At 39.1% G+C, this 20,025-nt stretch overlaps 1 protein-coding gene across 1 annotated transcript in view; it reads right to left on the bottom strand.

The window, feature by feature from the left end:
- Ddx43 (DEAD-box helicase 43) overlaps positions 1–20,025 on the bottom strand; it is a 28,561-nt gene that overhangs the window by 1,809 nt on the left and 6,727 nt on the right. The window contains exons 2-13 of the mRNA XM_021207819.2: positions 18,749–18,921; positions 15,452–15,533; positions 10,221–10,377; positions 9,371–9,489; positions 8,422–8,532; positions 7,506–7,647; positions 7,076–7,176; positions 4,714–4,801; positions 3,622–3,749; positions 3,346–3,455; positions 2,433–2,571; positions 934–1,021 (exon numbers count right to left, since the gene is read on the bottom strand). Coding sequence (XP_021063478.1) covers positions 934–1,021; positions 2,433–2,571; positions 3,346–3,455; positions 3,622–3,749; positions 4,714–4,801; positions 7,076–7,176; positions 7,506–7,647; positions 8,422–8,532; positions 9,371–9,489; positions 10,221–10,377; positions 15,452–15,533; positions 18,749–18,921 — 1,438 coding nt within the window. The remainder of the gene's footprint in view (positions 1–933; positions 1,022–2,432; positions 2,572–3,345; positions 3,456–3,621; positions 3,750–4,713; positions 4,802–7,075; positions 7,177–7,505; positions 7,648–8,421; positions 8,533–9,370; positions 9,490–10,220; positions 10,378–15,451; positions 15,534–18,748; positions 18,922–20,025) is intronic.

The raw sequence follows: 20,025 nt of genomic DNA, 5'->3' as shown, positions 1-20,025 counted from the left end.
TTATTTCAGAATCCCACAATTATAAGACAAAAAAAAAAAAAGAGGGTGGGGAGAGAAAGGTCTCTCTGCCATTTAACTTCTAAATATATTTCTAAGCTACAAGGTAAGAATAACCTTAACTGTACCAATTATTCTGTTGCTCCCTGTTTCTGTTGTTTCCTAGCTGCTGAACATGCTTTTATTTGTGAATTTTTTGTTTGTTTTATTTTACATATATGACTATTTTGCCTAGGTACCATGTATGTCTAGGTACCTCCTCTACACACGGTGTTTGCAGAGGCTGTAAGAGGGTGGCAGGTTTCCTAGAACTACAGATGCCTGTGAGCCACATGCTCACGGGAAGTTGGTTCTGGATACTTGGGAACTGTGCTCTCAATTGCTGAGCTATCTCTCCAGCCCCATTTAAAAATGTTCATATATTTTATGTTGTGTGTTTGTGCTCAGGCTCCTGGTTAGAGGACAACTCATGGAAGTTAGTTGTCTCCTGACACTCTGAGAAATTTGGAGATCAAATTGAGGTTGGCAGGCCCTATATGTACTTGTCCTACTTGTTTAGCCATCTCAGTGGCCCTTATATATTTTTAACTACATTATAAAACAGTAGGCTCCCACTCTATGCTTTTCACACATCCTTCATTTTGGCCAGCCCCCCTCCTCTCCCTCAGACCACCAACACCCCTCTCTAATGGTGCCATTCCTCACGGATTCTGTCTCACCCTTGGCCCGAGAGTGCTTCCACTGCTGTCTGTGTCACTCACTTCTATCATGTTAGGCTTTCCAACCCGAACTTCCATAGCTCACAATCTCTGCCATGTGATAGCCCTCAGGTTAGTTACTGTTGTACGCAGCCTTGCCAAGCAGGGCTCTCAGAACCTGGCATAACATATGAATAAACATGAACATGTATATTTCTAGTAAGTTGAATATTCTCACCTGATTTGCTCTTTCCAGAATATTAATCAATTCAGTGGCAACCCTCCAATCATTTCTTGTGATAAGGGTAATTGACATTCCAGTGCGCCTTTAAGAGGGAAAAAGTTCATGTCATCTATTTTATACCATGTTCTCATAATTCAGTTAATACAGAAAACAGAACAAAACCAAGAAACCTCAACCTTTACACATATGTGTTATAGAGCTTGTGTCACATAAACAGCAATTCAGAATCTAAATAGTCATCCCTTAGCATTCAGTGGTGTTGGATCCAGGACTTTCTGAGGACATCAAATCACAGAATGCTCAAAGTCTCTTACATAAAATGGCATCACATTTATGTATTATCCTGCAAAATATACATCACTGCCTAGATAACTTATCGTAATTGTGCACATACATACACACTTTATGAAAATAGATGTTATAATCTTCCATCTTGGGAACAAAGACAAGAAAAGGAATCTGTGTGTTCAGCACAGGCAGTTTTTAAAAAATTTTGGCCGGGCGATGGTGGCACATGCCTTTAATCCCAGCACTTGGGAGGCAGAGGCAGGTGGATTTCTGGGTTCGAGGCCAGCCTGGTCTACAGAGTGAGTTCCAGGACAGCCAAGGCTACACAGAGAAACCCTGTCTCAAAAAAAAAAAAAAAAACAAAAAAAAAAAAAAATTTTTTTTTTGATTTATGGCTGGTCAAGTTTGAAGACACAGAAATTCTGGGTTCAGAAGGCTGGTATAATGTTCAGTTACTTTAAAAACAGCCCAAGAGTTCAAAAGTAGAGGTAAGGGTTCTCTTTTCATGCTAACGCAAATCTGAATACTTTATCAATAATAAAAATAATCAACTGAGCACAGTTCACTGTTGGAATACTGCAGGCTTAAAATATAAGCATAAACAATTACATACTTGGGAAGCTAAGGTAGGAAGATCACAAGGTTCAAGGTTTCCCAAGGGATGGGGGTGGGGGATACAAAGAGGCCCAGGGATGTAGCTTAGTGGTAGGGCACTTCCTAGTATGTGTGAGACCTTAAGTTCAATACCCAGTATTACAAAAACAAACACAAACACACATGGCTTGAGAGATGGCTGCTCTTCCAGAGGTCCTGAGTTCAATTCCTAGCAACCACAAGGCAGCTTATGAACATCTATAAAGGGATTCTATGCCCTCTTCTGGTGTGTAGGTGTACATGCAGACAAAGTGTTCATATACATAAAATACACAAACAAATCTTTAAAAAAACAAAATGTTAAAAAAAGAAAACCTACAGGTAACAATAAACAATCTAAAAAATTTTGAATTACAAGAAGCCAGTCACAGCAGGGACTAGTTCATCCAGGTGAAAAGGGATAAAAGAATCAGTAAGGGTCAAGAAAGAAACAGAACATTTACAAGAGAATATTTACAAGGGCAACAGTTGCTGAGGTGGGGAGGAGAGGGAGGTGACAGGAATCCAGAACCAGAACTGGCTTCTCACCAGGGTAGACCCAGCTGGCTTACCCTGCTCTCCCAGTGCGTCCTACTCTGTGTACGTATTCTTCAATGTTCCGTGGAAAATCATAATTGTAGACGTGAGTGATATCATGGACATCAAGACCTCGAGATGCCAAGTCAGTAGCAATAAGTATTCTCACTTTACCTAAAGAGTAAAGACAAACACTAAACCTGTCTGGTAATAGTGAGTCCAAGACATGTGAAAATTAATTACTCTTATTATTTAATCAGATGATTATTGCTTACGTGAAAATGGAAAAGAAAGATTTTTAAACTATTGGCAAATCACAACACAACATACCACAGTTCAGCAAACGGTTCTCTCTTGACCTATCTGAACAATGTGGGAAAGAGAATGTTTTGATGTGGTTTGAATGAGAATGACCCCATAACCTATGTTTAAATGCTTGGCTCCTTGTTGGTGGAACTGTTAGGGAAGGATTAGGAGGTGTGGCCTTGTTGGAGAAGGTGTGTCACAAGTTTCAAAAGCCCCCCACCACTCCCAGTGCAGCTCTCTGCTTCATGAGCTCTCAGCTGTTGCTCCAATGCCATGCCTGCCTACTGTCATGCTCCTCATGATGGTGATGGGCCCCAAATAAAGCCTTCCTTTTGTTAAGTTGCCTTGGTCATGGTGTTTTATCACAACAACAGAGAAGTTACTAAGATATATGTCATTCAGGTAAACTAAGATACAGTCTCCATCATAAGATAATATTCTGACACTTGTCCATGTATTAGTCTTTGTGGAGTTGGCTAGTTATCTCTCATAAGCAGATTAATAGATCTCAACCAAATCTATTTTGGGGTTTAGAAGGCAAGGACAGACTGAGAAATAGGAGACATGAAGAGATACCATCTCCCAGTCAAGCCTAGGTTCTAGACTTACTGGAAACTACAACAGACAGCAATTATAACTCACCTGTCTTAAAGTTCTCTAACGCTTTCTCTCGGTCACTCTGTTCTCTGTTGCCATGCAGAGACTCCACTGATATGTGTCGGAGTATCAGATCACTTGATAAGTGATCAGCACTGAGGCAAAGAATAAAGTTAAGGATCTTAAGAGCTTATTCTAATACCATCATCAAGTAACAAACAAATTGTCAAGTTGTCCCCATTTGAAATTAGCTACAAACAGAAAGTCATGAGTAAATCAAGTGGATTGCTGAGGAGGGCAGAGGCAGAGGGAAATACCTACACGGCTTTTCTGCTGACAAAGACAATGACTTTGTCTTTAGGTGACATATTCTCAAGGAAGGTCTGGATATGAGTTCGTTTCTCTTCTTCTGTGGTAATGATTATATCTTGTTTCACTGAATTTACAGCCTAAATAATTCAGAGATTATATTAGCACCAGGGAGAAGCCCCTGTGGCTCAAACATTGCATTTATAATCAATTCATACTTTGAAAACACAAAAGTAGTGAGCATAGCAAATTACTTTTCCTCCTCAGCATGTAGGCTCCGCCTTTGATTTTTATCACTTGTTTACCTACACTGAGTCTGGGAACACCTGAATGACTGGCAGGCATGCTGTAAACTGGTGGCTACTGCTGTAAGAACAACCATCATCTAATATCATGTTTGCATGAATTATCTTCCTGAACCTTGGATATCAGACCTCACTGATGAGTGAGAGGATGAAAAGAGTCTTGAGTCAGTGAGTACTTTGGCAATTTAATACAAAATCACTGGTGTCAGTTTTTAACCATAATAAATAAAGATCTCTTGAGACTGAAGTACTCCTGTTTGGGACTTTAGACCGAAGTACTTTAGATGAGGTACTCCCAGTGTTTCTCCTGAACATTTATCACCTTACCAAGCATTATTTCATATTACTCTTAGTTTTTATGTATATGTATGCAGAAGCATGAGAGTGGAGGCCCAATGTTGACAGATCTTCCTCAATCACCCCCACTTTATTAAGGCAGGTCTCTCATGGAACTTAGAATTCTATGACTTTGCCCAGTCTCAGGAGCTGGCTTGTCTGGGATCCTGACTTTATGATTATCACATCTGCCTGTCTCCACCTGGTTTCTGATGACCTGAATTCCATGCTTCAGTGGCAAGTACTTTATCCACTAAACTGCCTTTCCAACTCCCTACTTTCTATTATATACTGTTGGTAAACTAATGAATCAACAGCACAGACATAGCAAAATCAGCTATTCCCCCTTGTGTTGGGGATGGCTTCGTGAATGCTATGGATGCACTCTATCACTAAAGTCCACCCCACTATGTTCTTTAAGCATAAGTTTAAGAAGTTTTAATAGCAATAAAAGCAAGCTTACAACTAGATCCAAAGTACCAACATAGACAATCATTGGTTCTTTCAAATAAGATTGTGCAAGACGGCGGACGGCGTATGGCCAAGTAGCGCTGGAAACAAAACAAGATACACCATCATCAAAACTTTATTATAACATATTACCCATTTTCTTTAAGCATGCTGTGAATAGTGTTACTCATGAAAGACATCTTTATTTCCAATCTCTTAAAGGAGTGAAACAAATTTACAGTTAAATTTTACTAAGAGTTGTCTGGCTACAGTTAAGCTATTGGATGCAACTTTTAACTAGGTTTAATAAAAGATTGTTTTTCATTCACTTATTTTTTTTATTTATATTATCTAAAGGTTAAGGACACCTATATAACTTCAAATAAAGTTTCATATATAAAAAGGTAATAAAAGGTTAGTAATATCTCATCCTTTATAAAAGACAAAACAACCAACCAAAACCAAATAATCTATAATATCACATAGTGTCAGCAAGGAGAAACAAGTACTAAGGCATGATACAAATCACTTTAAGTATACTGGTCAAAGCTATATAGATTTATATCTTTCTTCAACATATATAAAGTAATGAAATTGGTCACCTTTTGTACCTTCATATACAATGAAATATAACTTCACTTCTTGAAATATCAGAAAACAGAAAATAAAGTGATTTAGTAGTTTTCCTCTGTAATCCAAATATCCTTTTTGTAAATTAAAAAAAAATTGCATTTACACACAAATGCATTTTATTTTATCAAATCCACCCTTCACTGCCCTCCTACCTCCTACTAGGATCCCCATCCCACTTCCCAACCTCACCTCTCTCTGTGTGTCTCTCTCTGTCTCTGTCTCTTGCTCTCTCTCTCACACACACACCCCTCCTCCTGAGTTCAGTGTTACCACATGCATGTAGGTGTAAGGCTGCACACTGAAGCATAAGCACCTACCACGGCCCCATTCATGAACAAAACTTACTTTTCACTGGCAACTGTTCAATCCAAGCTAGAATTCTTTTTTTTTTTTTTTTTTTTTTTTGGTTTTTTCGAGATAGCGTTTCTCTGTGTAGACTTGGCTGTCCTGGAACTCACTCTGAAGACCAGGCTGGCCTCGAACTCAGAAATCCACCTGCCTCTGCCTCCAGAGTGCTGGGATTAAAGGTGTCACCACCACCTCGGCCCAAGCTAGAGTTCTAACTAGATCGATTATGTAGGTCTTGTGTAGCAACTGCTTGTCATGTTTAGAAGACACTGTTCCTTCCTGACTTCTGGCTTGTTCACTCTTCCTGCCCCCTCTTCTGTAACATTTCATATGCTTGAGGTGGGAATCATATACTATTCTTTAAAGAAAAGACTTAGTTTTATTACTTTAATTACATGTATATGTGTACATGGGTATATGCATGTGCCTGCAGGTGCCCCTGGAAATGGAGTTACAGGTGTGAGCCATCTGCTGTGGATTCTGGGAACTGAGTCTGGGTCCTCTGTATGAGCAACAAGCACTCAATCCCTGAGCCATCTTTCCAGCCTCCATGCTCTGTACTTTTCTTTAAAGATTTATTTATTCATTATACTTAAGTATACTGTAGCTGTCTTCAGACACTCCAGAAGAGGGCGTCAGATCTCATTATAGATGGTTGGGAACTACCATGTGGTTGCTGGGATTTGAACTCAGGACCTTCAGAAGAGCAGTCAGTGCTCTTAACCGCTGGGCCAGCTCTCTCGCCCCATGCCCTATTCTTAATACTAAGACCACACAATCAATCATTGCTTTCTCAGCTTTTTTATCAGGGAAAATAATCAGATATCAAATGTTTATCTCTAAAGGTAAGTGATTATTTATTCAACGTAGATTTTTCCATGAAATGTAAACTTCATGTAAAACCCATCACGAGTGGTTCAAGCAGGTAAAAGTACTTGCTGCCAAGGCAGAGAACCTGATTGCATTTCCAGAGCCTCTATGTCGGAGAGAACATACTCTTGCAAATTGTCCTTTGACCTCTCCACATATGCCATAGTGCGTGCACAACAAACAAAAATAAATACAGCTGGGCATGATAGTGCATGCCTTTAATCCCAGCACTTGGGAGGCAAATCTCTGTTAGTTTGAAGCCAGCCTGGTCTACATGGAAAGTTCTAGGCTAAGCAGACCTTTACAGTGTCTCAAAAAAAAAAAAAAGTAAAATAACAAAAATAACAAACATCTATAATGAAGGAAAGCTGTAACAGTTAATGATAGAGAAGCCATTATTACAGTTACACTTAAAAATCTCAAAATACCTTTAAGTAATGGTCTAAAATACTGTTGAGAAATCAACCTAATAGAATGGGTTTTTAACTTACTTCTATTGTGAATACATAATTAGGCATACCTACCTTGTCATAATAGTCTGCCGGTCTGGGCGTACATCTAACAAAATCTTCATTATCTGGGGTTCAAATCCCATGTCCAGCATCTTGTCTGCTTCATCTAAAACCTGTACTTGAAGCAAAGAATGTAGTCAATCTCATGTCTAAGCACTTACTTCTCCCATTAAACCTATAACCACCTCAACTTCTGAGCCACCCAGAATAAACTTTCTGTGGGCATAATACAGACTGATTTGTTTGACTTGATTCCCGATTGCTACTTTGGCCAGAGTGAGAAAAAAGTGAATGTTTAACTTTACTACTCTTTATTATGTTAAAGGAAATGGGAACTATTCCCAGAACATAAAGCTATAAAATAGCCACCCCACCACCCAAATTTTTCTACAGATTTAGTTCTTTTGCCTCCCAGTATTCCAAACCCTCATTCCATGATTACCAAATAGGTTACACTTTTCAGATTGACAAAGTTATTCATTTGTAGGTCATTCAATCTTCCAGGAGTTGCAATAATGATGTCTACACCTTTTGAAACATCTTGTATTTGTCCATCTCTATCACCACCACCATATACACAAACACTTAAAAAAAATCAAGAGGTTCACATTTAAGCAAAGAATATGCCATCATAATTGAAAATCATAACTAGCCTAAGCATTCTGGTTACAGGATAAGATGAAATAAGAGAATCTGATGTTTTTTAGGAGTGCCTGTCCCTTTGTGGAAACTGCCCACACCACCAGGCCACAGTGTTTCCTAAAGAACTGCTTCTACATTGTTTGGCTCTATGACATGACTACTATAATCAGATCAGATTCTGAAGGTGTGAAACTAATGAAGATGAGAGAAGCTATGATGACCAAAGGAAAACTCAAGAAGACCCAGCACAGCAGTGATTTTACACTTGTATTTCGTTGATTTTACACTTGTATTTTGTTGATTTTACACTTGTATTTTGTTGATTTTACACTTGTATTTGGTTTTTCAAGACACATTTCTCTATGTAGCCCTGACTGACCTGGAACTCAATCTGTAGACAAGGCTGGTCTTGAACTAAGGGATCATCTAAATCTGCTTCTCAGGTGCATCACACAGTAATTCATTAAAATGTATGATTTTCGTTGTTGTATACCAATTGAAAATTAATATGTAGAGTTGGGATCATAGCTCAGTGGTTGAATACTTGGTTAATATGCATAAGGCTGTGAATTTGGACCCAAGAACCACACACACACACACACACACACACACACACACACACACACACACACACACACACACACACACACATTTTTAATTTAAATAAAGTTACTAAATCGTGAAGATGAATATAACACTTGTACAGAATGACTTACCTTTTAAGATCACCATATGAATATTTAGAACATTCAGCTTCTACTTGAAGGGCTAATTCCCGGGTGGGCGTAAGGACTAACATGCCAGGCCCATTTCTTTGTTCTCTAGCTCTTTAAAAGGGAAACAGTAATATTACTTATGTTTGTCTTAGATGCATGGAAAGTTCTTTAAGTACAAGAATTTTAATGATGAGTGTCAAAGACAGACAAGGCATATTTGTACTCTTTGGTGAAGTGTATGATTAAAAGTTTCTCTTATGAACTTTGGTTTGTTAATCACAATTAACATACCTAAATATATAAGCTGCTGATATGTTTCTATAAATTTTTACTACAAAGGCATAGTTACCATAAAAATGACAAAAGCAAGAAAATAAGTCACACACAATAAATCCACTGTCTCACATTCTTTGCAAAGTTTTTTTTTTTTTTTTTTTTTTGATTTTTCGAGACAGGGTTTCTCTGTGTAGCCCTGGCTGACCTGGAACTCACGTTATAGACCAGGCTGGCCTTGAACTCAGAAATTCGCCTGTCTCTGCCTCCCAAGTGCTGGGATTAAAGGCATGTACCTCCACGCCTGGCACTGTCTCACATTCTTATTTGTTCATTTAAAATGACTTTTTAATTAACAGTTCATTTGAAATGACATTTTCTCATTGAAAAGAACTATACTAGACAATTTATTTGTACAATTTTAATTAAACAGCATGACTTAGGACAATTTAAACCATTTGACTCCAGTGTCTTTCAAATATGACTGTGGTGGTGACTACTGCCTATTGCTTCCTGAGATGGCTTTATGAGTGTACACTTCATCAGCATAGCCACGTGCATCCTGGCCAGGAGGCAACAGTTTGAACAATGCAAGAAACGACAGGAACTTAATTACAGTTTTGGTTCTATATCTGTTAAATCCCTGGTAAGAGAATGAAGCCAAAGGAATTCTTACAGTGGTTGAGAGTCTAGATGAATAAATCCAGGCATTAAATAGGACAGTGTCTTCCCTGTTCCAGTTTGTGCTACTCCAATAAGATCTATTCCTTGCAGAACTATTGGCCATGCCTGTGACTGAAAAACAGTGATAAATACTGAAACAAGAAGCGTAACTCTTCTTTCTCCCTGTTCTTGCCCTTCACCTCTATGGGTTTTTTGTTTTGGTTTGGTTTGGTTTGGTTTGGTTTTTCTTTTCTTTTTCTCTTCGAGACAGGGTTTCTCCCTGGCTGTCCTGGAACTCACTCCGTAGACCAGGCTGGCCTCGAACTCAGAAATCCACCTGCCTCTGCCTCCCAAGTGCTGGGATTAAAGGCGTGCGCCACCACGCCTGGCTCACCTCTGTTTTAAATACACTGTTAGACACTAGGCAGTCTCAAAAACAATTTACAAATTATATTTATTTACTTAATATGTGTGTGTATAAGTATGTTGGCAGTGGGGCACACACTTGCCACAGTGCCCGTGCAGAGGTCAGAGGTCAACCTACACCTTGTGGATCACAGGGTATCAAACTAAGGTTTTCAGGTTTGATGGCAAGTGCTTTTAACTGCTGAGACATCTTGCCAGCCCTAAAAAAAAAATCCTTAATTTTCCAGCATTGGAGACATCATTCTTTAAACTACTTACTATCTAATACAATAGGCACCCCTAACACATGACAATTTAAATTTGAAATTTAAATTTAATTTCAGGAGGTACCGGGCAGAGGCTTTTAAAACACAGCTACTCCCGGGTGGTTTAACTTCTAAAACACATTAATCGGGAGGCAAGTGTTCAATGAAAAATTGGAGTTAAAAAAGGCATACCTGAATCGGTGTAGGTTTTTGAAAGCCTGCTCTTTTAATGTTTTTCATAACTTCTGGGTAACTTTGAAAGGCATCTTCGAATTTACATATAGGGTTGGGGATAGGGCGCTTCTCACCATCTTTCAAGTCATCACATGTTACATTAAAATTTTCTTTCCTTTATAGAAAATACAAGCATTAGTGAATTTGTTCAATTTACACAAGAAAGAAAAAATATTTCTTACAATCAGTTCAGGTAATAGCTAGAAATTCATCTGCAATTGACTAAAACCAGACTTTTAGAATTTTAAGGTGGAATAAACTAAGAAATGGAGGGCTTGACATGGTGGCACGCACTTGGAATACAGCACTTGGGAGGTGAAGACAGGAGGATCTGAGGCCAGCCTGGGATATACAGACTATTTCAAAACAGGCAAACAAATAAACAAAGAGAAATAGGAGCCTGGTTCCCTCTTATGTGAGGGTGCAGAAGGAAAGGCAAGTCTTCAATTATATGTGGGTGAATGAAGGAATGAGTATGGAAAGTGAAGCCCACATATGTGCAACATAACCCAAAACTAGACAAACATGGTCCTAAGACTAAATATGTGACCAAGGTTTAGCATTATCTCAGTCATCTTTCTGCTCCATCCCTCCCTCCCTCCCTCCCTTCCTCCCTCCCTCCCTCCCTCTCTCCATTCACAAGTCTCATATAGCCTTGTCTAGCCTCAAATACTACATGTAGCTTACAATAACCTTGAATTTCCCGGTCATCCTACCTCAACTTCCAGAGTGCAGATATGCACTACTATGTCCAGCCATTATTTTTACAACAGACTTATTATTGTTAATATTTGTATCAGTTCTTAAGGTTGTTATTAAGAGACTGGAGAGATGGTTCAGCAGTTAGGCATACTGGTTGCTAATGCATTGGGGTTCAGTTCCCAGTACCACACGGTGGCTCATTAACAGTCTGTAACTCGTATTTCAGAGGATTCAATGCCCTCTTCTGGCTTCCTTGGGCACTGAATACATGTAGTGTACACATATACATACAGGCTAAACACTCACAAACTCATAAAAAAAACTTATGGCATAAGAAATGAAGAGGTTGTGCACTGGTGAGATGGCTCAGTGGTTAAGAGCACTAGCTACTCTTCCAGATGTCATAAGTTTAATTCTCAGCAACCACATGGTGGCTCACCACCATGTATAGGGGGATATGAAGCCCTCTTCAGACAGGCAGATATATATGCAGCAGTGCACTCATACATTAAATAAATAAATTAAAAAAAAAAAGAAATAAAAGAAAAAATGAAGAGTTTAAGAAATGATTCTTTGGGGCTGGTGAGATGGCTCAGCGGGTAAGAGCACCCAACTGCTCTTCCAAAGGTCTGGAGTTCAAATCCCAGCAACCACATGGTGGCTCACAACCATCCGTAACAAGATCTGACGCCCTCTTCTGGAGTGTCTGAAGAAAGCTACAGTGTACTTACATATAATAAATAAATAAATCTTTAAAAAAAAAAAAAAAAAGAAATGATTCTTTGCTTTGTAACAGAATACAGAAAGGCATAATTGATCAGAATTCAAAGAACTGAGTGAAACTGTGTCTTCTAGATATGAGAAGGGAGCTGCACCCATGAAATCTCAGATATATGGCTGCCTAAAACGACCTGAATAGTTACACCAATTGACATGCTACGGTTGATGGGGGGGGGGGGATCTCACAAGGCCCCACCCCTAAATGAAGAGGTACAGGCAATTAGTGTCTATTGAAGGAAGAAGAATCAGTCTTCCCCGAGGATGAAGACCCTAACTGATTATCTAACACCAAGCAGTCAGCCCCAAAAACACACATTATGTAACAACAAATGGAGTCAAGCAGGCTACATAATTCATGGAATAATCATATAACAACAGTTATAAAGAGAAAAAGTCCATGCAGTGGAAAGGAAGTAGAAGGGACACATGACAAGTTGGAGGGAGGAAAGGAAAGGTGAAAATGATGTAAATATAGTATACATATGTGAATAAAAAAACAAAAAAACAAAAAACAAGGAAAAGCAATTACAGTGCTGGCCAGATGGCTCACTGAGTAAAGATGTATGACAGCAAGACTAATTTTTATCCCTCAGACCACAGAGTAGGAGAGAAGCAATTCCTGTAAGTGATCCTTCAGCATCCATATGTGTGCCATGTCATGCATGTATGTGTGTACATATACATACATAAATAAATGTAATTAAAAAATAATGGGTTTCACTGAAAGAAAGAAATTATTGTATTTAAAAAACAATTTTTTAAACCTTTTCAACTTCTCACTGTTTGTGGGTTAGCTAGGTTGTAGAGTACTGGCCTAGAAAGCATGAAGCCCTGAGTTCACTCCTAAGCACACATATGCTGGGCAAGATGGTGCACACCTATAATCTCCGCATAAAGAAGGTTGAGGCAGGAGGATGAGAAATTCAAGGTCACTTTTGGCTGCACAGTCAATGAGGCCAGCCTGGGAAGGTAGTCTCAGAAAAAAAAAACAATTTACAAATTATATTTATTTACTTAATATGTGTGTGTATGTGTATGTTGGTGGTGGGGCATACACTTGCCACAGTGCCCATGCAGAGGTCAGAGGTCAACTTATACCTTGTGGATCACAGGGTGTCAAATTCAGGTTTTCAGGTTTGATGGCAAGTGCTTTTAACTGCTGAGCCATCCTGTCAGCCCTAAAAAAAAAAATTCTTAATTTTCTAGCGTTGGAGACATCATTCTCTAAACTACTATCTAATACAATAGGCATCCCTAACATGTGACAATTTCAATTTAAAATTAAAACACAGTCATGAAAATTAATGATGGGATGCATTCTGAGTGTTTGGCAATCTCTCTGTTTCTTAAACATGAAAGTGTATTTATATAAAACTATATATAATTGTCAAATACAACCTGGCCTTTATAATTTTATGTACTTTAAATTTTTTACCTTATTATTTTATGTGTATAAATGCTTTGTCTTCACATGTTGAGTGCACCACAGGCATGTCTGATACCCACAGAGGTCAGAAGAGGGAGGTGGATCCCTGGGACTGAATTACAGATGGTTGTGAGCTGACATTCAGGCATTGCGAATCAAACCTGGGTCCTTTAAAACTCTTAAAAATTAAACTCTCCAGCCCAACTTAGCCTTTAAAAAGAGATTTATTTATTTTTACATTTCTGAGTATTTCACTTGCATATATATAAGTGCACCTGTACACGAAATCTCTTAGGAGGCAAGAAAAGAGTATCAGGTCCTCTAGAACTGGAGTAATAAACAGTTATGAGCTGCTGTGTGGTGCTGGGACTGAACCTGGGTCCTCTGTAAGAACAGCCAACACTTTTAACCGAACCCTCTCTCCAGTCCCTCAACCTGGACTTTTGAAAGTGTGTGTTTGTGTGTGTGTGTGTGTGTGTGTGTGTGTGTGTGTGTGTGTGTGTGTGTGTGTGTGTGTGTGTGTGTGTGTGTGTGTGTGTATGTGTGTGTGTACCTGTGTATGTGTAAAGGACAGAGGTCAACTGCAGATATAGATATTTACCTTATTTTTTGAGACAGGGTCTCCAGGTAATTGTCCTGGAGCTAAATGAGGGTAGGCAGCCTTGCAGGCCATCAAGCCCTAGTGATCTGCCTGTCTTTCCTTCCCTAATGCTCGTTAAACCAGCTTGTTATGTGTTATTTCCGTGGCAAGCACTTTACTAACTGAACTGGAGAGATGGCTCAAGTGAGTAAGGACATTTGGTGGCAAGCCTGATGACCTGAATTTAATTCCTGGACCTACACAGTGGAAAGAGAAATGACCTGGCAAGTTTTCTGACCTCCACACATGACCTGGCAGGAACATCACTCCTCTCCACCCACAATCACAAATCAATAAAAACAAAGATTGAAGCTAGCCTACAAAGCAGCGGGTGTCACCATGACATTTTCATACATATAATCTTACTTTGTTCTTTTTCATCTTTATCTGCAAAGTCCTCCCCTAATAACCTGCTTCTTAATGTTGCAATAAAGGCAAGAAATGAGTTTGGGAACAGACAGACAGCTCAGAGGGTTAAGAGCACTTACACTTGTGGAAGACCTGAGTTTGGATCCCAGCACCCAAAGGGCAGTACATAACCCCACAGGCACTCACATAGTACACATACACATACATGTATGCAGGCACTTGTGCATAGAAATAAAATTAAATATTTTTCTATAGAAACAGATAGAAGTTTGCTGGTAGTATGTGACACACAATAATTCCTTTTTTTCCTTTTCTTTTTTTCTTTGTTTTTTGAGAGAGGCACTTGTACTCAAGACTGTTCTGTGGCTCACTATGTAGACAAGGATGCCCTTGAGCATCTGATCCTTGCCTTTATCTAGAGGGCTGGGATTATGGACATGTGCCATCATGCCCTGTTGTGCCTGGTTATGTGGGGCTAGAGACCAAACTCAGGGTTCTGTGTTCTATGCTAGGCAAGCACTCTACCAACTGAACTATATTCTCAGTCCTACAGTAATGTTTAAATCTGAGAGGACCAAAACCAGAGTGTTGTACATGCCAGGTAAGCCCTCTACTACTGAGATACACCCCCAGCCCTAGCTTACTTTTGTTAGAATGAATATGCTTTAAGATAACGCTTAGGAGCAGTCATCTCTTCTCATTATAGTGTTTTACAAGCTGCACATTACACACTATACTCTGACCAACACAGCTTCAGTTGTACCACGTTACTACACATGTAAATACATTGCACTGTGTTACAGCAGCTACAGTCGCTTCAGCATAGTAACTCCTCAGATCCACTTTATACTCTTGTGGGGTCACTATCATGGAGGCTGAGGTTGACTTTACATCCCCAGCATGTACTGTTCTTCAGCTAGAAGAGCCACAGTTAGTGTTCAGCTGCCTTATAGAATACTGAGACACAATCAGACCAGCTTCCATCATCACAACCTGATGCTGTTGTTGTTTGTGACAGTCATGCTGACTTTGAACTCACGATGCTCCTGCCTCTGCTCCAGAGTGCCGGGATTACAGGCATGTGCCACCATGCTCCACTGCAGTAGTCAACAAAAATGCTCTAAAATTCATCATGTAAGATGCAGCCAAATTTTCAGCTGAGTAAACATGGAAGTTGGGTGTAGTGTTCCAACACAATCATTCAAAACCCTTGCCTAATGAGTCAACAGTCCAAACCTAAGAACACACTGAGGTAACGAAACAACTACCCACCTCCAGTTGTCTATCTGCACTTGTGACATTGAGCTTGTCGTTGCTGACTCTATGTAAAAGTTTTTCTTAATTGGAGGTAAATCTGGGACAAAGATGACAATCCAAACTTTGATAAATAATAATATTGTACATTTACTAACACTTATTCAAAACTACAGATATCAAAGTAGAATAATATTAAGTTCTCTATGCATACAGTCTTAGATAGTTCTACATGTCGCCACCCAGGCTTATGCCAGTCTAAAAGGTTTCTTTTTGGCTTTTCTTTCAACTATAGTTTTCACTCAGGAAAGAATAATTTTAAAAATATATGTATTTTGTTACTTATTATAAATGTGTGTACATCTGTGTGAATGTATGTCACATGTGTAGGTGTCCGTAGTGGCCAGAAAAGGCAGTCAGATCCTCTGGAGCTAGAGTCTCAGGCAGTTGTGAGACAGCCAACAAGGCTGTTGGGAACTAAACTCTGGTTCTCTGCCAGAGCCACAGTTATCCTTAACCATTCAGCTCCCAGGAAGGAGTCTTTAACAGGAAAGGACAGGAGAGAATGATTTTTTTCCTATGCAGGAACTCACTGTGTATCTCTGGTTGTCCTGAAACTCACTATATAGACCAGGCTGGCCTTAAACTGAGACCTGTCTGCTTCTGCCTCCTGAGTGCTGGGATGAAAGGTGTGTGCTACTATGCTTGGCTGGAACACATGATTTTTAAAGAAGCCCAAGTAATTTCAACAAGTGAATTTATTCTAAAACACTTAACACTGATTTTTTTTCTTCAAAAGTCAATACCATTAGTTTAAAAATCTTTTAGATTAACTTTTATTTAGTTTTTTAGATAAAATCTCATTATATAGCTCTGGCTGGCTTTAAACTTACAGAGATCTGCCTGTCTCTGCCTCCTGTGTGCTGGGATTAAAGGTATCTGCTACTATACCAGGCTATTTTTATTATGTGTATGAGTGTATGCCTGTCTGTGGGTATGTGAGTGCAGGCACCTGCGGGGGATAGAGACACCGAATGCCCTGGAGCTGGAGTAACAAGTGGTTCTGAGACAACTGATATGCATCTTAGGAAACAAACTCCTTTTTCTGCAAGAGCAGTACTATTCATTCTTAGCCATGAAGTTATCTCTTCAGTTCCATACCCTTAGTGTTTATTTTTTTAGGCATTAAATATAGATCCCCATTCAACTTTATGAGGTTGTCTCGGTCTTGTGTGTGTATGTGAGTGTGGTTTATGTGTGCACATATATATGTACATGTGCAAGCCAGAGAATGGTGGTTCTTGTTGCCTCTCATTGAATTTGAAGCTCACCAACTGGCTAGACTGGGTTGGTCAATGAACTCTTAGGATCTATTTGCTTCTTTTTTCCAGGCTATGGGATTACAGGTGATCAGCGTCCACTTTGCTTTATAAGTGGGTGCTGGAGAAATGAACTTGGTCCTCATGGTTAATGTGGCAAGCACAAGAGTTATGATTTTCTGTAGCCTCTGAGGTTGTAAATGTTCATTATACCTCTTCTAATTTTAATTCCTTCCACAGTGCCCCCATAACACATCAACTGTCTAAAAATTTAACATGCCCACATAATGGCATAGTTACCAACATTTTGATTACTTTATTATTAGTGCATTATCTTTTGTGTATATGTGGTGTAGTGAGTATGTACACACACATCTGTGTATGAGAGTATGCTCCAGCCACTGGAGGCCAGAGGACAATCAGGTATCACCCTCTCTCCCTTTCTGCTATAATTTTTTGAGGCAGGATGTCTTGCTGAAGCTGGCAGCCAGTCCTCTTGGCTCTGTCTCCCTACCCACATGCTAGAGTTACAGGCATGCACAGGACCACATCTAGCTTTTTATATGGAGTGGGGTACTAAGACTTAAACCCAGGTCCTCATAGTTACACAGTAAGTACTCTTAAGCAGTGAGCCATCTCTCCAGCCTATACAAACAAACACTGAACAACAATGCTATTGCTGCCTTATTTAAGAGTCTAAAAGTAGACATTTTATAGAGCCCCTGCTTCTTAAACTTTTTCCTCTCAGAACTACTTTTCACTGGCGAAATTTTTACCTGGAGGAGGATACTATATAAAACTGCTATACATATCAAATAGTCACTGATAATAAATCAAAGATTTACTTCAAAAAATTTGGTATACACAGAATTTTACAATTTATTAAAGATTAAAGTAAAATTGTATTGTAATGAGATAAGATATGCCTATTTTTTTATTTCTTTAATTGTTTTGTTTGTTTGTTTTTCGGGACAAAGTTTCTCTGTGTAGTCCTGGCTCTTTTGGAACTTGCTCTATAGACCAGACTGACCTTCAACTCAGAGATCCAACTGCCTCTGCCTCCCAAGTGCTGAGATAAAAGGTGTGCATAACCACTGCCCAGATTATTTTTATATAGAGAATTAAGTTTAGTTCAACACCACCACAAGGGTATAGAGCACTGTTTTCAGAATTTATTTTTATATTCTAATCATCTATACTTAAGAATGCCACTTCACACAAATGTATAGTATAAAATGATCATTTCATAAATTGTTGGAGATTCTGTCCAATCCCAAGGTAAATTCGTTAAATGATTTTCTTCTCTGAAATTCCCCTACAACACAAATAGCAATTTTTATTTATTTTTTCAGACAGGGTCTCACTATGTCACCCTAGCTGGCCTAGAACTTGTTATGTAGACCAGGCTGACCTTAAATTTACAAAGATCTCCTTGCCTCTGTCTTCAGGGTTCTGGGATTAAAGGTGTGTGCTATCATACCTGGCCAGTGAGTTTTAGCATCAAACATTCTAGCACAATACAATTCAAAAATATACTAATTTGACAGTTCACATGGTAATGAATGTGGAAAAAAAACAACAACTTTTTTTTTCTGTAGTTAGAGCATTATGTTTCTGGAAGGTCATAAAACCTTGCATGTACAGTAAAACAAAACAAACAAAACAAAACAAAAATAAAAAACCCACTGCAATTCATAGCATACAGCAGTCACCGGTGGCCTCTGGTGAGGTGTGTATGGTATGACAGAATGAATAATGCAGAGCTCACTGTGACCTGGAAAACCTCGGATCCAGTATACTCCTGATTCTGAATTAACGTCCGGTCACTTAGTGTTCAGAATCCTTGCACTCTTGCCCCATTTTCATGACCCCTGAATTGAGTTACATGACCCATGTGAGTCCTGACCACGGGTTAAGAGGCTGGTTACAGAGGATATGAACTGCAGTCAAGAAACAGCGTCACCATGATGGGTAAGTGTTAGGATACAGGACTGACCTGCCCACTTTTTCTTTTCCCATTTCAAAGCATCTTCTCGAATTTGATCCCAATCTATCAATGGCTGATCGTCTGTTACACTCTCACTTGTGCTGGTATCTGCTCCGACAGTAGGTTGGAATGCAATAATATCTGTTAAAAGATTTTTGACAAAATTAGCTTTGAAGTAGGTCCTGAGAGCACAAAATCCCAAATGTAGTTTTTTGTGTATGTTTATTCATAACAGGATATTAATACCTGAAATATAAAAATCTGTATTTTTCAAGGTCTAGGGAGATGGTTCTATGTGTAATACAAAGCAAGCAAGAAGACCAGATCTGGTTTCCCCAGCCCTTAGGTCAATTCCAAGTGGACACAGTGGGTGGTCTGCCTATAATCACAGAACTGGGAGGTGGACACTGGATATCTCCAGAGTAAGCTGGGTAGCTAGAGTAGCCCAGCCAGGGAAGTCTGGATTCAAGATGCCACTTAAGACAGAGGTAGAGAGCACTGAGATCTATTGCTTGCCTCTGAACACAAACTAGAACACACATACACACAGGCATAAATATACACAGGCCAATCTTTACCCTTAATGCTAAAGTGTGTGTTGAAGAGTTCTTTCATTTTAACTCAACTGTGGCTAAAAGTGAAAGTAGATTTAACCATAATATCTAAATAGCCACAGATATTATGAATGGTTTTTTTCATATGTGTGATATGTGAACACTCACATACATGTCTCTGAATACCCTATGGGGCACATATGTCAGAGGACAACGTGTAGAATGTAATTTATCTTTCCACTGTATGCATTCTGGGAACAGAAGTCATGTCAGTTAGTTATGCTTCATAGCAGGCACCTTTACTGACATGTAATTCTGAAAAATGAAAGTAATCTGGCCTCTTACTGAAAACCAAAACAAAACAAAAACAACATGGAGATCTAGGAAAGCTAAAGCTTTGTCGGAGGGAAGGAATCAAACACGATATTTATATAACACTGGAAAAAATCAGGTGTGCTGAAGCACACTTGTATTCTCAGCAGGCTGAGGGGCCAGGGGATTATGAGTTTGAGGTCACCTTGTCCTACACTGGGGATTCCCTATCACGGGACACAACAAAACTAATAAAAGCACTGACAAAAAGGATCTTTACATTTCTTTTTTTTTTTTTAAAGATTTATTTATTATTATATCTAAGTACACTGTAGCTGTCTTCAGACACTCCAGAAGAGGGCGTCAGATCTTGTTACGGATGGTTGTGAGCCACCATGTGGTTGCTGGGATTTGAACTCA

The sequence above is a fragment of the Mus pahari genome, chromosome 10, assembly GCF_900095145.1.
Source record: "Mus pahari chromosome 10, PAHARI_EIJ_v1.1, whole genome shotgun sequence".
Classification (NCBI taxonomy): Eukaryota; Metazoa; Chordata; class Mammalia; order Rodentia; family Muridae; genus Mus; species Mus pahari.
This window is presented reverse-complemented; position numbering and strand designations above follow the sequence as displayed.